This window comes from Melospiza georgiana, chromosome 18 (assembly GCF_028018845.1).
Source record: "Melospiza georgiana isolate bMelGeo1 chromosome 18, bMelGeo1.pri, whole genome shotgun sequence".
Classification (NCBI taxonomy): domain Eukaryota; kingdom Metazoa; phylum Chordata; class Aves; order Passeriformes; family Passerellidae; genus Melospiza; species Melospiza georgiana.
Window position 1 is genome coordinate 6,748,731 of NC_080447.1, and position 16,365 is coordinate 6,765,095.

At 46.8% G+C, this 16,365-nt stretch overlaps 1 protein-coding gene across 16 annotated transcripts in view; it reads left to right on the forward strand.

The window, feature by feature from the left end:
- The window catches only part of FBRSL1 (fibrosin like 1), a 495,650-nt gene that overhangs the window by 435,632 nt on the left and 43,653 nt on the right, over nt 1–16,365 (forward strand). For all 16 annotated transcript variants that reach the window (XM_058036818.1, XM_058036824.1, XM_058036832.1 and 13 more), the window contains one exon: nt 5,187–5,232. In XM_058036818.1, the coding sequence (XP_057892801.1) occupies nt 5,187–5,232 (46 nt within the window). The remainder of the gene's footprint in view (nt 1–5,186; nt 5,233–16,365) is intronic.

Genomic DNA, 16,365 nt, shown 5'->3' on the forward strand with positions numbered 1-16,365 from the left:
TAAGGCATTGCCAAATCAATAAGTAGTTGCTGGTTTGGGCTGTTTGTGCTGCATGTTTCACTGTGATGTGTTATGGTGTAACTGAGGGTACAAGTGTATCTTTAGGATTGCTGGAAAGGTGGAGACTCTTGCTTTGGGATTACTTATTTGCACTAGAAGTAACAGACAGAATTTCATAAATTATTCCAACTATCAGCTGTAACCAGATTTTTCAGCACAACCTGGTCACCATTCAGGTTTCTAAATGGATTTTTGGAAGTGCTCTGTACCCGGTAGCTCCAGTCAGGCTGATGCCCCAAAGGCAGCTGCTGAGTGCTGAGCCCTCTTGAAAGCCCAGTCTATAAATTCTGTGGGAAGATAATCACAGTGTGGATTTGTAGAAGTCCTACTCCCTCTTGCCTAATCCCTCACACAGCTGGGCTGTGCTGTGTCCCAGCCAGCTGTGTACCACAAAGCTGGATATTCCTAGTAGGTTCACAAAAATGATTGAGTTGCAGGTCTGACTTTTCTTTTGTCTTCTTAACTGAGCTGAGGGTTCTCTCCAAAACTAATGCAGCTTTTGGAAAGACTGTAGGCTACCTTGAAACATCCCCTCACAATGCAGGCAGTGTTACCCATGGGCTGCTTCTATATCCTGAAATGTGTAGAGTACTTTGTTAGTCTTAAGGGGGATTTTTACATTGGGTTTTTGTGTGCATGTGTGCTATTTCTGGGCTACTCTTGCACCTTTCCACATGTATCAATTTCCATTTCCTACAGAAGAATCACAACCCAAACAATACCTTCCTGTTTTAGTTATTGTTCTCATATTACTGGGTGAGGGGTCTGGTATGAATGACTTGCAGAGTGAGCTGCAGAGTAGTGAAGCAGTACTGACGTGCTGAAATTCTCTGCTGGACAAGCGATCAAGTGGCATTGGAGTGGTTGGTAAAAGCAAGGGATACAGATCAAAGGAAAGAATGAAAATCGATCCAAAATTTTCAGGTAGTGTCCGTGCTTTATGCTAAAACTTTCTTGAAGCCTATCCAGCACTTCTAGTTTGGAAATTTCCCAGAGAAGGGTTTTCTTGTGAGCTTTTTAGTGCTTGCTAAGTTCAGTAATTGTGCAAACAGTCTCTCTTGAGACTGGCTCTTGGCTGTCTAGTAGATAGGCAGCCATCCAGATCTAAAATTTAAACTGTATTTTACTGTCTCCTTCTTCTGCCTACTGTACTGGACTCACTTGGAGGGAATGCTTGGCTTTTGCCCTGTGCATGACACGCATACCAGGTCCCTAACACCACTTTTCTTGTTCCTTGTGAGCCAGAACTGCAGCCTTATTAGCAGCTTCCCAGTGTCTTGCTGTCAGGCTCCTGGAGTGTCAGGCTTGGATCTGGCATTTGGTGCTCCAGGAGATGCCATGAATGTCCACAGAGCCTCTGCTGTTGGTGATAAGGAGCAGTTCTATTCCCTGTTAGCCATTTATAGGCTATGGGGAAAGGGGACAAAAAGAAGTAATTGCTGTGAGGCCTGACATAATTTATAGTGCTGTCTTTGTCAGGTGATGTTGTTCTGTTCTATATAACCATTAAATTATTAATCTGCAAGAGCTCTTGCGCCTTTCAGCTGCCTTGGGTTGGTGGGAGCCAGCATGGATGAGGCATGGACTTCGTTAAGCCTCACTGCTCACCTTCACTGGGGAGGGTGTGCTACATCCTTTGTGGTTACCACCTCACATTTGAGGAAAAAGCTGCCTTTGCTGGGCTTTTAGTGCTGAAAATTGAATCAGTGTTTATATGTGCTGGGTTCAAGGGGAGGAAGGGGGAGGGACTGCAGCACCACTCCTCTGCTTGCTCTCCACAAGGCAGAAAAGGGCAGAAATGTTATTTTCCTCTGCAGTGCATGCGGCCTGGTTTCAAGCTGTCACAGAACTGGGTGGAGGCATTTTCCCCTTTAGGTCTAGAGTAGAAAAGAAAGAAAATCAAAAGGTGACAAAGGATTGGTAAGTTCACTGAATAAGCCACAAAGGGGACCTGGAAGGCTCGGTGTCATGGAAAGGATGCTGGGTCTTAGGGATTTCAGCAACATGAGGTGACCTCAGGAACTGCTGCTCTGGGGACACATGTCAGATATGCTTCAGATGCCACAGTTGTTCCTGGGGACAGGGTGGGACTGTAAGCAGCATTTTTGTGAGCACAAGGCTGTGGTGGGTTCTGTGGCTGTGAGCTGTGCTCCAGGCAAGGGAGATGAGCAGCCAGTGAGCAAGGAAGGGTGGAGGTGTCTTCTGTCTGTGAGCTTCAGGCTGGGCAGGTCTCGCTGCCTTGTGCAGCAGCAAGAAGGAGCTTGAGGGGTTTGTGAAATGGTCCTTCAGATGGAGACAGGCAGGAGGCAACAAGAGGGGGGAAAAGGAAATTTTTAGTTTCATTTTGCAATCAAAGAACATGTGATTTCCTGTGATGGCTTGAACTCGGCATAAAAGACTCCAAATGCCTGGTTTTGTTCACATGGGAAGAATTCCACTTTATTAATATTATTTTTAAATCCCTTCTTAAACATATGCAAATGATTTGCTTGGAACAGCAATATTTGGGAGGGGACTTGTTTTAGCAGATGTGTTGGTTTGCTGGATTTTTCCCCTCATTAGTGGGCTCCCTCAGACACATAGGTTTTATTGTACGCTTTCTTTAAAGGGTGACTGATAGGGCTGAATGATGTATTCAGGCTCTTCCTCCCCCAGCTTCCCTCCTGCCTTTACAGCAGCTCGCAGAATATCCTATAGCACAGGCGTTCACTGTTTCAGAGTGGTGCTCGTGCCAAAAACTGCTCAGATCTGGAGCTAGAAATCACCAGAAGTGAGAGCAAAAGTTACTGTAAACTCTAGGTGTGAAGGTTTGTGTCTGTGAACTGAAGCTGCGATGTTGAAAACGCTGCTCTGTAAATGTTGACTCTGATTGTGGAAGGCGGTGGCACATGCTGATAGCAGAAGACTGAGCAATAATCCGGCTGTTTTACTTGGTCTTTAGAGTGAATTTTCTGGCTTGACTTCCTTAAATATTGTTTTTATACAGTCTGGACCTGTAGCACTGAGATCTTTGGCTCCCGGCTGAGCCTGCAGTACTGAGGTGCACAAAGGGCAGTGAGTGGTGGCTGACACAAAGTTGGGGCTGTGAGCCCAGACTGTCCAGACCAGGGGAAGCACAAGGCTTCTCCCAGCTGGGGTGGCTGCCTCTGGCCATGGCTGCCTCCCCAGGAAGGGCTCTCCCAAGCAGGCTCCTCTGGAGAGCTGCACACCCCAGCATCTGGACCCGACACTTAGGATTTGTGGCTCAGCGGCCGATTTACTGCCAGGGCTTTAGTGCAAGCCACGCCGAAGTTTCATTGCCTGTAAAATGGGGGAATCTTATTTATCCACCTGCCACGTGTCCCAGTGCTTGTGGAGTGCTTTGAGAGTAGCCCTGGCTTTGTGTGAGCTGTTAGCATGGGTGAGTTCCCAGAGCCTGCAGATGTGTTCTGCGTCCGTGGTGACTTGGTGTTGATTATAAGTGAAAAATCTCCTAACAATGGGTTGTAAATTCAGAGTTGGCTGTCAAACGTTTTATGCACCACTGTTGTTGCTGCTGTGTGACTCTGTTACACTTTCTTTGCAAACCAGCCTAGGCAAAACGTTGTTTAATCCTGGTTCTTCCTCTTTTTAATCCATGCAGTGAAGGGATCGTGCAGGTAACTGATTTTCCCTAAGATTTTAGGATCTTTTTGCTGAGCTGTGTAACGATCATACATGCCACAGCTACACGTGCAGCTTTGTCGTGGACATAATTCAGAATTTTTTTCTTATGTGTCTCAGCCTCAACCTATTTTTCATGTTGTTTTCCCTCTCTTTTTTATACATTTGCATTAAGTAAGACATTCAGTGCTTGCAGTGCCACTTTTCTTAGAAGTAACATTAATGGATCACTCTTGCTTCTTACTATATCTCATGCAGAACTTCTTGCATTTTACTATTTGTTTTTTTCCTTCTGAGTCGTCATTTAAAATATATAGCAATGTAATACAATTTGTAGTGCTCTTTATCATGCAAATCTCCCAAGGCACCTTAGAATAAAATCAATAAAATCAAAAATAAAATCAACTTAGTTCAGCCATGTGTTGAATTAATTAATTGTTTTTAAAGCAGAGCCAGGGGAAAAAGGCTTTTTTCACTTTCAGTATCTTTTGCTCGTCAGCTTTGTATTTCACCCATTTTATTCATGCAGCAGTCAGTGCCAACACATTGATGATACTTTCTTGTAGATGGTAGTAATGTTGATGGTGCTCCTGCTCCCAGACCAGCTTTGATTCTGGAGAGGCTGCTTGCTATTTTATCAGATAGCGAGGAGGAAAAGCTCATGCTGAAATCGGTTGACTGCTTGATATCAGTGGGGGGAGGAAAGGAAGCCATCAAATTAACTCATAAAAGCTTTAGTTACAATGAATGGACTTTTTTTTTCCCTGTCTGTCGTTATCATCTTGTCTGTAACCCAGTGACCCTGATTATCATGAAGCTGTTTACAAGGTTTAGGTTAATTGGATTTCTTTAACTGTTTCCCAGAGCTGTGAGGAGCACAAATACACTGCTGTGAAGTTCAGACAGCATAGTGCAACCCAGTCTGCAAGGATACGGGCTTCTTCCAAGAGGAAGTCGTTTTATTTCATACTCAACTAAGTGCATAGCAGCATGTACCTATCATTTGGCATAATATTGAACAACACCCTCCTTCATACAGATGTGTTCAGTTGCAACTTGTGTTTCCAATACACAAATTACATTTTGCATGTTCAGCAAGAATTGAGCTTATTTTCAGTGAGAGAGCCTTTGAAATGTGTTTTGGTTCGGTTTCTTTTTTTTTTCCTTCAGCTTGATAGCAGTTTCACTGGTTTTGTTTTTATACGAGGAATCATGGATAAAATAGCTGTGCATTGCATGGCTGCCTTAAACAAACGAGACAGGAGGATGTAGTTGGGTGAGATCAGGACAGTCCTCTTGCTTGGCTTTCATCTCCTCAGGATGCATGCTCGTTCTTTAATGGCACAACATTGCACCCTCCAGGTGCAATGCGCAACTGCAGGTCTCCAGATAACCCACTTGTTTTATGAGCTGTGTTTTTGTGAGCAAGCCTTCCCAATTTCTCCTCCACGATTATTCACCCTCTCTTTCTCTTCCTTTTTCAGGCTTCTGTAGGCTCTGAGAAGCTGTTCTCCCCTGCAGCAAATAAAGGTAAGTGATCTGGAGAAATGCTTTCCTTATCTTACAGCGAGAGATTTGTGTTGTGAATCCATCTTGTGTGAATAGCAGGACATCAGTTTTGCCAGAGCCTGTAGCTTGGCCACACACATTGTCATAAAGATCAGCTTTACAGGCTTGTGATGATTTAAGTTAAAATTTAGAGCTGCATTGTCTCAGTGTGGGGTGGGACTTCTTCCCTTCCAGTAAGATTTGTATTAAGTGTCTTGGAGAGAGGGATTACTGACAAAGGAGTCCTTACTGTAGGGGATGTGCTACTCCCTCTAATACAATCAAATCCTCATTTCTTTTAAACAAATCAGTATTTCAATGCTGTCTCTGTCATCCTGACAAGGGCTTGCACAGTGCCAGTGCCCACGGAGCATTTGTGCCTGCACATCTCAGTTCTCCAGGACGCAGTGGAGGGTGCTCAGCACGGCACAGCTCCACTCCTGCTGTTAATGACAGTCACCTGTGAGAGGCACTGGGTGTTGCTAAGAGACTGCCTCGCTCCACAGCCCCTTGGGGGGCACAGCCATGGATCTCTAAATACGCCCAGCACAGCCATAAAACCAGGCTGCTCTGCTGTGTGTGTTCCCAGGGATAATCTCACTGAGATGGATACCGGGCAGAAATGCCAAAGAAACAGCCTTGGAGAAGGCAAACTGTGGTACACGGTGGAAAGTGTTGTGCTGGGAATGGTTCCACTTTGTCATGCTGGGAGGTTTGTGTGGCTCCAAATTAATTGCCAGGGCTTGTGGCTGTCTGCAGCATCCTCTGCATTGAGCTGCAAAATAGAATCAGTTCACAGCAATAGTGAATGTTAGGGGCATGCAGATACCCCAAAGAGGGGAGATGAGGCCCATCAACAAGAAGTGATGAAATAAACTTCTTGCATTATTTCAGTGGGGCCAAGAAAGGAACAATTTGCAGTTGTGTAGGAGTAGGTGCTGGACATGGAAAGGCGTTTTGGTGGTTGTGTGCTCCATCACCTGGATCCAGGCCCAGTTTTTAGCTGGGCTCTTCAGCAGCAGTAACTATTAGGAATTCTCTTTCTTTCCAAGCTTTGCAGATTTTCAATGCCAAATGTGGAAACCGATGACAAGCCCATTATGTTATTACATTTGTAGATATTTTTACAAAAGTATGCAGCTTTATCTGGGGGAAAGAGGGAAATTTAAACAAATGGTGGGGAAGAACATTTCTCTTCTCTCACTTGGCTTGCTGATAAGGCAAACCAGATTGCCCATATGGCACTGCCTCGGCAAAACAAAAATCTTGCCATCCTGCATTATGCCTGGCACAGAGATGTGCTGGAGAGGCTTATGTTGAAGCGTTAGCAGCTTTGTTGGCTCCTCCTTGTGCTGAAGCAAGATCCCCCACCCCTTCATATCATGGAGCAGCTCAGCAACATGAGTTTTCAAAATACCTCCCTATCAGGAAGTTAAATGTGCGAATGCCTGTGAATTTGCTGTCTTGAAGTTTGTGTTCAGTGCTGTTTATATCCCTATAATTTCAGCCTGTTCCTGTTTGCTTTAATGTGGGTGTAGACATTGCCAGCTTTGGGTTCAGATCATGGGTTTTATCTCAGTTTTCTCTTTTACCCTGGCCCTGTACCTTGCTTATGGCATGGCCTGCCGTCGTGGGCAAGCTCTCCTGGGGCTACCTCAGCATTTGGCACTTGGCTTGACAGGTGAGAGAAATTCGCCTCAGCAAAGATTTTGTGCAGAAACCCAAACAGTGCTAAATTTTACCCCTCGCCCTGTTATCACTCCCGCGATGCAAGAGCCAGATTTGTCTCTTGCACATGCAAATGAACGCCGCTCCTACACGACCAGGCCCGGGGATGCCATATGGCCGGGAGAAAGTGACTTTCAAAGCGTTGCACTTAAATTCCTTTTGTGAGATAAGAGCGTTGATTTAAGGCCGTGTTCTCCGGGGCTGGAGCCCTGGTGGCTCTGTGGGGAGGGGATTAGCTCAGCACGGTTTCCTGGTGGGCACACGCATGGCGCGGCACGCGCTCGGCCTCTCCCGTGGGCATTTGCGCCGTGCCCTTCTTTTGTAAACACCGGCAGCCTTTTTGGAGAGATATTCGCTAGCAAACGTGCAGCATCCATGCTGCAGCTTTTATTGAGGGTAACCAGGCTTCTAAAACACATAAAGTGGATTCATTGTCTGGTGCAAGTCCCCGTGTTCCCAGCCCATTGTTTGGTGCAAGCCCCTCTGTTCCCACAAACTTTCCCTGGGGATGTGTTTGGCCCTGTGTGTTTGTTTTATGCCGTCCTAGTTTATCAGCAGCTTAGCAATGCAATTAAGTATTAAGATCGGCGGGTTACGCTTATTTGAGGCTGGAACAGCTGTAAAATGTAACCTTTGACCGCGTTTGAGAGCTCCACAAAGGGCCGGAGGAGCAGCGTCCTTTGTCTGGGGCTCTCTGGGTAACGTTTGCCTTTGCCCCCTCCCTGGTGGGGCCACGGTGGTGGCCGTGCTCCTCCTGCTGACACCAGCTCATCTGCAGCAGCAGATGCACGGCGGGCATGTCCACTTTGGGGACCAGGCACTATTATGCTGCAGAGAGAGGTGTCCTGACCCGGGGTGACCTCGCTAGTCACAGCTGTGAAATAGGCTGAATGGGGCACTTTGAGCTTCCAGCAGAAGAGGAGATTAAATCCTCTGTGTGAGGAAATAATAATTAAAAGTAAGGGCAGAGGAGCCCTGATCTGCTCTGCTGACAGTCTTTGTTTTCTGAGGCAGAAAAGTGTTTGTTTGGCCGACTTGTCGCCGCAGTACAGAGTTACAAGGGCATTTGCTGCCGAGGGCCGGGTGCTACATCCTCCTGGAGAATAAATCAATAAACAAATAATAAAGGTCTGTTTGCTCTCTCATGCAGCTCCTTTCTCACAGGAATCTGCCAGCCAGCCCTTCCTTTTTCTGAAGGGCAAGTACCAGGAAAGGCAGGGGAAGAAGCATAGGCAAAGGCCAAACCTGTCCCTCTGTCTCCAGGTAGGAGCATGAGGCATAGGGGTGACGGTCAGAGGAGTTGTGGGGCTGGGGAGCTGAGAGGGACAGTCCCCCCTAAGTCATGGCAAGGACCTCCTCCTGCCTGCTGTGATCATATTTGGAAGTGTGTGGGGTAGGATAGTTGCTCAGCTGGCTGGAGGCAGCTGAGCAATCCTTGCAGCAGTCCTTGCTCCAGAGCTGCTGTATGCCAGGGAAAGCAGGAGAGGTTTGTGCCACAATAGCCTTGCAGCTGTAGCCCAGGTGACCTGCTGAGTCTCCAGTGTTTGAAGGCAAGGCCACTCCAGCAGTGAGAGTGAAATGGATGTCTTAAAAGAGGCGTTCTCTTGCTTGATTTGATAGGTCAGAGGCTCCAGGGAGGAAAACCTCCATCGAAAAGTGGAGCCTGGGCAGCAGCCAGGGTCTCTCCATTCATAACCCCAGGCAGGCTGTGGGTGGGGAGGTGCCTGTGAGATGAAAGAGGTGTCCAGGAGCCCCTGGGGCATGAGATGCCCATGGAGGAGCCAGACCTGCACAGCCTCGGCTGCCCTGCAGCCCTGGGAGGCACTGGGCAGCAGTGAGGGGAAAAAGAGCTTTGAAGTCTGTTGAGAACAGCGTGTTGCTCCTATCTTTGGATCCAAATCAAGCTGGGCACAGAGGGAGCAGTGTAATCCATCTGTCTGGTGGCACAGAGTGGCTGGCCAGGACCCAGCCCTGCCCTGGCTGCTGGGGGCTTGCTGAGCTCCATGCCTCAATTTCCCCCTCCTGCAGAATGAAGACTAATGCTTGTCAGCCAAGTGCGCTCAGAGACTTAATTAATGAATGTTTGTCGAGCGATTTATCAAGAGATCCTTTTAATGAGAGATTCCATAAACAGTGCAAGGCTTCATTTTCATGGCAATAATAAATGACAGTGAAAGTAAGTCTTATCCTTCCCCCGCATATGCACCCCCCAGGAAAAAAGATTGCTTACCCTCCGCTCTTACTTCTCCCTGGGTTTCTAGGCAGAGGGCTTTGAAGTGCTATCTTTCATCATGAACTGTACACATCCTCAAAGCTCTAAAGCTCACAGCCTGTGTCTTATCCCTCTGACAAGAGGGAGGCAAGCTTTCTCGGCATGCAGGTCATAATTGTCAGCCATGGGATGTGCCGCAGCCACCCGCCCCAGCGGGCTAATGCAGCTTATGCTTCTTTGAAGTTCCCTCCCTTTATTTTCTGTCCTCTTGACCACAAAACTGTGCCTTGGGCCAGCAAGAGAGATTTCTTGTTCAGAGACGACACTGAGCTCTGACAAGCACATCTGAACCAGAGAAGAACCCTTGTTCCTCTGAGATCACTGCTCCGTAATGTTGTTGCCTTAAGGGGACTGTCTCTCCTTTTTCTCTCTGCTTCTTCTCTTCCTTTTTCTTATTCTTTTTTTTTTTTCTTTAATTCAGCACTAAACTGTCACACTAAATCATTTTAAAAGCTGGAACTACAAAACCTCCAGTGTAGGACATGCTGTTAAAAGCTGATGGTTATTACTGTGAGATGGGGTGAGAGGGGAAAGGAGGGGCACGGGGGGCAGGGTCAGGATGGGAGAGCCGCAAGTCAGCTCTCCAGGAGGAACCTGTGAGTGCCTGGTGAAGCAGAAAACAACCTGAATGCAGCTGGGCTCAGAACAGCGTGCTTGGCACAGGTTTGCAGCAGCACAGCTCGGAGGATGCTCAGCCCTGACGGGGGATCAGGAGCTCAGTGCCTCCCAGGCTCGCCTGCACGCCTTGGTGCTGTCCCCCAGGCTCTGTCTCCAGCTCTCAGGGTCAGAGCCCCCCTGTCTGGGCTGGGACAGCATCTCCTGTAATCAAGCCCACCTCTCCTTCAGGGCTTTACCTTGCTGTGCCAGGAGAGAGGGGTTTCCATCACTGCAGGGTCTGCACAGACAGAGCACACAAGTCTCAGCGTGCCCAGCCAGGCACTCAGCTGTGTTTTACATGAAGGCAGGTCAGGAGAGGTGCCATAAATTTTCCCAGTTTTCTTGTGTGGGGTCCACCGTGGGATCTGAGCTGCATCCTGTCTCTTGATCTCAGCTTTATCCCCATGTTCTGCTTAGATTTTGATGAGGTCACCATCTTGTGCTTGATTACCTGCGCAGCCAGGGAGCTTGAGGGGGATGATAATTTACAGCTGAAGCTTTGGACAAGAGTCCACCATGATTACAGGCATGCAAAAATTTCCACAGCAGCATCTGTAATAATAAATAAAATAAGTAATGCATTTATTTAGATAGCAACCATATTGCTGTGATTTATACAGGGCTCAGGATGCTGTGCAGCTGCTCTGCTCCCCATGCTGCATCTCTGGTGATTTTATCACAAGCTTAGAAGATTCTGTTTTTTTCATGAAGCCCAGGCCCTCAGAGGATTGTACCAAAATCTGAGATTTAATTTCATTATTTAGGCAAGACTTCAGTCTTCCTGACTACAGGGAAGAGCCTAAGATTTTTGATTCTTCTGTGCTTCAGAGCCAGCAGGCAGTCATGAAGAAGTCCAAATTCTTTGGTTTCAACCTTGTTTTAAAGATGATGATCTGTAAATGCTTCTGGGGTTGGCAGTACTGGATACCCTGAGTTTAATGATAAATCCAGTGTGTGAGCCCATCCCAGCATCCTCTTTTTGGAAAGTTCCATCTAATTTTGCCACGAGGATGAGCAAATTAGCTTTCTTGCATGTCTATAAACATAATTATACGGTGGTCTGAGAAGGAGGACCTTGATTTTCAAAAAGCATGGGTGGTAACCAAGATAATCACCCAAGTCACAGCCAGTTGCCCACATTTCAAATCAAAACTAAACACAGAAAATAGTGCAGTAAATGCAGTCTTTCAGTATTGTAGTTTTCCTATTTTGCAGGCTAGGCTCTGGGAAGCTCAGCCTTCTCTGTGGGAATGGGAATGCACTCTGTGTCTCCCCTGTTGGCTATTTGGTATGTATTTGTTAGTCCAGGCTATGGCCATCCCTATCTGCAGCAGCAGCCTGTGAAATTATGATGGACAAGCAAGAGACCATAACAACCACACTGTTGGTCAGTTTGGTAAAACTCAGGCTGCAGAAGTAGATAATTTATTAACTTTGACACAAACTGAGTGTTGTGTGCCTCCCAGAGTGAGAGCTGCCTCGCGCAGGGTCTGCTTGCACCCGTGGCCATATGGTTTGCACAGCATCTCCAGGCTGCTCCCCTTGCATAGAGCTTTCTTTGTAGCTCCGGGCTGCAGCCAGGAGAGTTGAAAAGTTGAATTATAAACATTTCCAGGCCTTCTGGTTGGTATCTTGTGTTTTGTTTTCTTACTTTAAGGATGTGGTGGAGTGTGTTGCTGCATTCCTGTCAGTGGGATTAGAATGAATAGAAGCAATACTGTAGGAGATAAAATGTGTTTAATTATTTATTTGAGAATTAGAGACTGAAATTGCTTTTTGATTTAAAGCTTCCAAGTCATGGATATGTTTTTGGAGTAGAGAGAGACTCACAGAAACATATATATGCACAATTATCTAGGGTAATGTAAGAAGTCTCTTTGCTCAACTGCCCTTCCTCCACAGAATTTGTTAATTTCCTTAAAGATTTTAAATTTCAAATGCGGCTTTGTTAAGTATCACAGAAAGCTAACAGCATGCTGTGCCTTGCCCACCAAAATGTAAATAAAATAAATAGAGTCTTCGTTGTATAAATGTTATGAAGTGGGTGGTTTATTTTCTTTAATTATACTTTTTATTTAAAATAAACCATAAAAGCTAAATATTATATATCCTGAACGGGCCAGCACAAGCTCATATTGATTGAGTAGGCACATTCTAGCTTTTCTCAGTTCATGTAAAAGTAGATAAAAGGACCATCAAACTGTAAATCAGAAGAAAAAGATAGAAATTCCTTCCAAGTGCCTGTAGTAGTTTACATTCCCTAGGCTTTTAAAGGACATTTGAAAGATACCATCTTTTTGCTCCTTGTTTGTACTTTGTTTTTCTTTTTTCTCGAGTAGCAAAAGCCAGTGGGTAAAGTCCCAGTGCTGTCTCCAGCTGTGGTCCCTGGTTGCATTTCAGCACAGAAGGATGCTGTAGGGGGGCTGATGTTTAAAGCAGCAGTTGCAACCCCCACAAAACCATTGGGTCTTCTCAATTCTGCTTTTAAAATACCTCAGAGACATGTTTCATTCATGGAAGATTTTGTAAAGCTTCAGTTTCTGAGAAAATTAAACGCTGGGTGTAAGCCTGATTCCCTGTTGCACAGGGCGAGCAGTACGGGGCGAGGGGAGGTGTCTGCTGTGGGTCTGAGCACATCCCAGGCTTTAAATCAGCCTTGCTCCTTGCAGAGGAGAGTCCTTCCTCTCTCCAGCTGCCCAGCCTGAGACTCTGCCCAGCCCAGGCTTGTGCTGGTTTTCCCAGCTCTGTGGTGCCCGTTTTGAGCTGCTCTGTTGCTGTGTTAGAGGAGCAGTTTGTCAGGGCGCCTTGGGCTCTGTGACAGCCCACTGGGGACTGCTGCAGCCCCTCCTCACCCTGCTGCTCACCAGCACAGAGCAGGGCAGCCTGGCCATCCACCAGGGGTCTGACAGGGCAGTGCTGGTGAGGGGGAGCTGGGTCTGACCCCGAGTCAGCTGGTGTTTCCTTCTGGGCAATCAATGGCAGTGATCAATGAGACCAGGCCGTGCTGTTTAATTGCAAATGGATCTGGCTACTCTTTTGTGTGCAGTCTGTAAGTCCCAGCAAGAGACCTGAGGAACAGAGGATGCTGTCAGCTTGTCCCTGCTTCTCCTGCTCCTCTCACTGCCCCTCTGGAGGCTGAGTCCTTCCTTCCTTCCTCCCAGGGCAGGGCTGGGGCTGACGGCAGGACCCTGCTGTCCTCATCAGCCTCTAGCAGTTCATGCTGTTCCTGCTTTGGGCTTGATTTTTCTGTATTAGCTTCATTTGAAATCAGTGCTGTGAGTGATGGAGCTCTCTGTTCCTGTCCTGTGGGATGGAGGAGGGAGGCCAGGTTTGGGTTTGCTCTCAGCCATGGGGTTCCTGCCGTTTTCTTCCTTAATAACCGTGCGAGCCGTGCACGCATGTGCTCACTGCCTCCCTCACCTCCCTGCCTCTCTGGCCATCCTTCCTGCTAACAAGGGCTGAGCACATTCCCCGTGGAGCCTGTTAATGTTGCTGCTGAGCTGCCTGGGGACTCGCAGCATGAGGCTTTCCTTCCATCTCTGCTGCTCCGGGCACTCGGCCCCGGTTCAGCCAGGTAAAGCCATACTGACTCCATTGACTTCCCTCTGTTTATTTGGGTTTACACCAGTGTATAAGAGCAGGACTTGGCAGAGTGTTTCTGTTTGCGTGTCTGTGTTTCTGAAAAGGATACTTGTTCTAGTTTGTTGGGTTTTTTCCCCAAACAGTAAATATTTTCTTGTAAATCGCTGGGAGAGAAAAGTGACTACAGTGCTTTTAGTTCATGTAGTTGCTTTAAATGGATGGCAAAGACTTGCAGGAGGTAATAGGAAATTAAAATCTTTTAACCATCCTGCAAAATTTATTGCGGAATTATATCCCCACTCTGGGATTCTGTCGGACAGTTCAAAAAGCCTTTGGAAAGGTTCTTGTTCACCATTAAATTTTTAAAGTTATTGAAGTAATTTTATGGAACCCTATTAAGTTTCTGAAGAAACACACTGGTTTCATCACTAATAAATTCTTAAAGGCTTATCCATAAGGGAATAGTCAGAGTTCCAGATCTCTCTCCAATGAAGTGGACATTAACATTTTGCCCTGTTGGAGATATATTTTTTAAAAATGTCAGCAAGGTGAGTGGCAGAGCTGGGAGAGTAGGATTGCACCCAAGTACATCATCAAGCACTGTGTTAGGTGCTTTGCCAGTCAACCCCACTGGAGTTAGAGTGAAGAATTTAGAAAGTGGATGTTTGTTTGTATTAAAAGGCAAGGAAGAAGATTGTAGATGCATCTATACAGATAAATCCTCGTGTGGTGTTAAACTTAGACCCTGGCATCTGTTTCTGAGCACCCTCATGTTCAAGAGAGGTTGCAGCCTTGTCAGAAAGAGACACAGAGAAGCCTGGAAGTCCCTGTGTCTCAGGTACTCGTGGTGCTTTCAAAAAATGCAAAATAATGCGTTCACTGTGCTTTCACACCACATCCAGAAAAGCACACAGAAACTTCCTCCCAGTGAAAGCAGAGCATCAAGCTGGCTTTGTGCTTCACTTAGTGCTCACAAGCCCCTTTGGTGTGTGAGTGCAGAGCCACCTGATGCACAGCAAACGGGCTAGCAGGGAAATAAAATTGTGTAATTGCCAGTTTCCTTCAATTCCGCTCCCTCCCCGTTGTGCATAAAGGAGCCTATTTAAGTCTCAGCTGGAGTGAGCCTTGGTAATAAGCAGACATCTATGAACCTGCATCTGCTGCTGGTGTCTGCTAGGTTTGTTCTGCATTTCCATATTTATTGGTGATCCGGTTTTGGGAGAGATCTGCCTGAATGTGCAGTGTCCCATACTGTGAAACCTGTGCAAGATGAGTTTGTCCCTTCAGTCCCATGAGTCCTCATCCTTGGGACATTTGGGAAGTGCAGGACCAGGCAGCATCACCAACTTACATCAGTGTGCAAACCCACCCCAGGCTGTGTTGGGTTGCAAAGCCAGAGCAGCTCCCTGGGAAGCTCAGTGCAAGGCAGGGTGGCAGAAAAGGGCCAGCCTTGCTGGATGGAGCAGCTAGCATGTTAATGGTTCTCAGTATTGTGTGATTTGGCTTCCAAACAGCTGAGCTGTCCCCAGCCACTTGATTTGTACATGGCTGGCCTTCTCTGGGCACAGGAGAGGTGCTCACAGTGCAAGCTCTGCAGAGACAACCTGATTTAATACAGGCTTAATGACTAGAGAAAGAAATTTACAGGGTGAGCATTGAATGTTTATACAATAATGAGCATGTCATTATTTTTCTTATTGAACCAGTCTTTGAAACTGAGCTAGAAATATGCAACCAACAACTAGAATATGTTCATTGCATTCTGTACTGATCAATTTAGTAACCAAAGTAGGGCAGGTTATTTTATGCCTTTCATTGTATCAACAAAAATGTTCTCCGAGCATAATGTACCTTGTGGCCTGAAATATTTTTGTGTTCCAGGCCAGTCTCTGGGCTCTTTATGTCATTCTAGCAGTATGTGCTGCAGAGCTGCCTTCAGCAGACATCTGGGGACTCCCCCCTGCCTGGCAGCACGCTCAGCCAAGCTTGGTCCTGAGGCCAGGGCAGAGAAGGGCCTGACTCAGTGGCTGTGAGCAGCAGAGCACCCTTTGCCAGCCACGCAGGTGGGAGTAATTCAGAGGCCTCTGAAGGCTCTCCAGATGGCTCTGTGAGCTGTACCAGGAGTTCAGATGGCCCCAGAGTCCCTGTCAGTCATCTCAATGCTGGTCCAGTGAGAGATGCTGCCCAGGCTACCCTGCTTTCAGTCTCTCACAGTAATGCCACTGCTTCACACTAACAGGCCAGCGTGGCTGCGTGAAGAGCCAGAGCTTGAAAGCCCTGCCAGAGAAGCTCTCTCCTTTTCTCTCATCAATTCTCTCCTCCCAAAGATTGAAGGGAACTGGGTCTAGGTTTTTGGCTCAGACCCCTGCCTGCTGCATACATTTCCTCCACCAAATGGACACAACTATAAACCTCTTTCTGCATCATTTCCTGCAGGCCTATACTAAACATGCCACCCAGGTGTCCCCGTGTAAAGCCACTTCTTGCTGTGTCTGCTTCTGTTGCTGCTGGCAGACTTGCCTTTGCGTGCTCACGGCAGGGCTCCCATCACAGCGTGTTAATTTTAAACAAACAAAGGCTGCATTTTGATTTGGAAGGGACTTTCCCATCAGTTTGTGTCAGAGTTTTCTTTTAAAAGGAAAGGCTGGATTTTGTTTTGTTTTATTTTCTGTTTTCTTCTCTTTTAATATGATCCCTGCAATTTTGTTTTCACTGAAATATTGACTGGCAGCATTGCAAATTGCCTGCATGCAGTCAGGAGCTTGCCAGCACTTTCTTACTCAGCTAGCCGTCAAGGTTGTGGATTCCACCACAATCGGTGCCAGGAAAGCTGTTGATCAAAAATATTCCTAACATCTGTGAGTCCTCTCCATCCA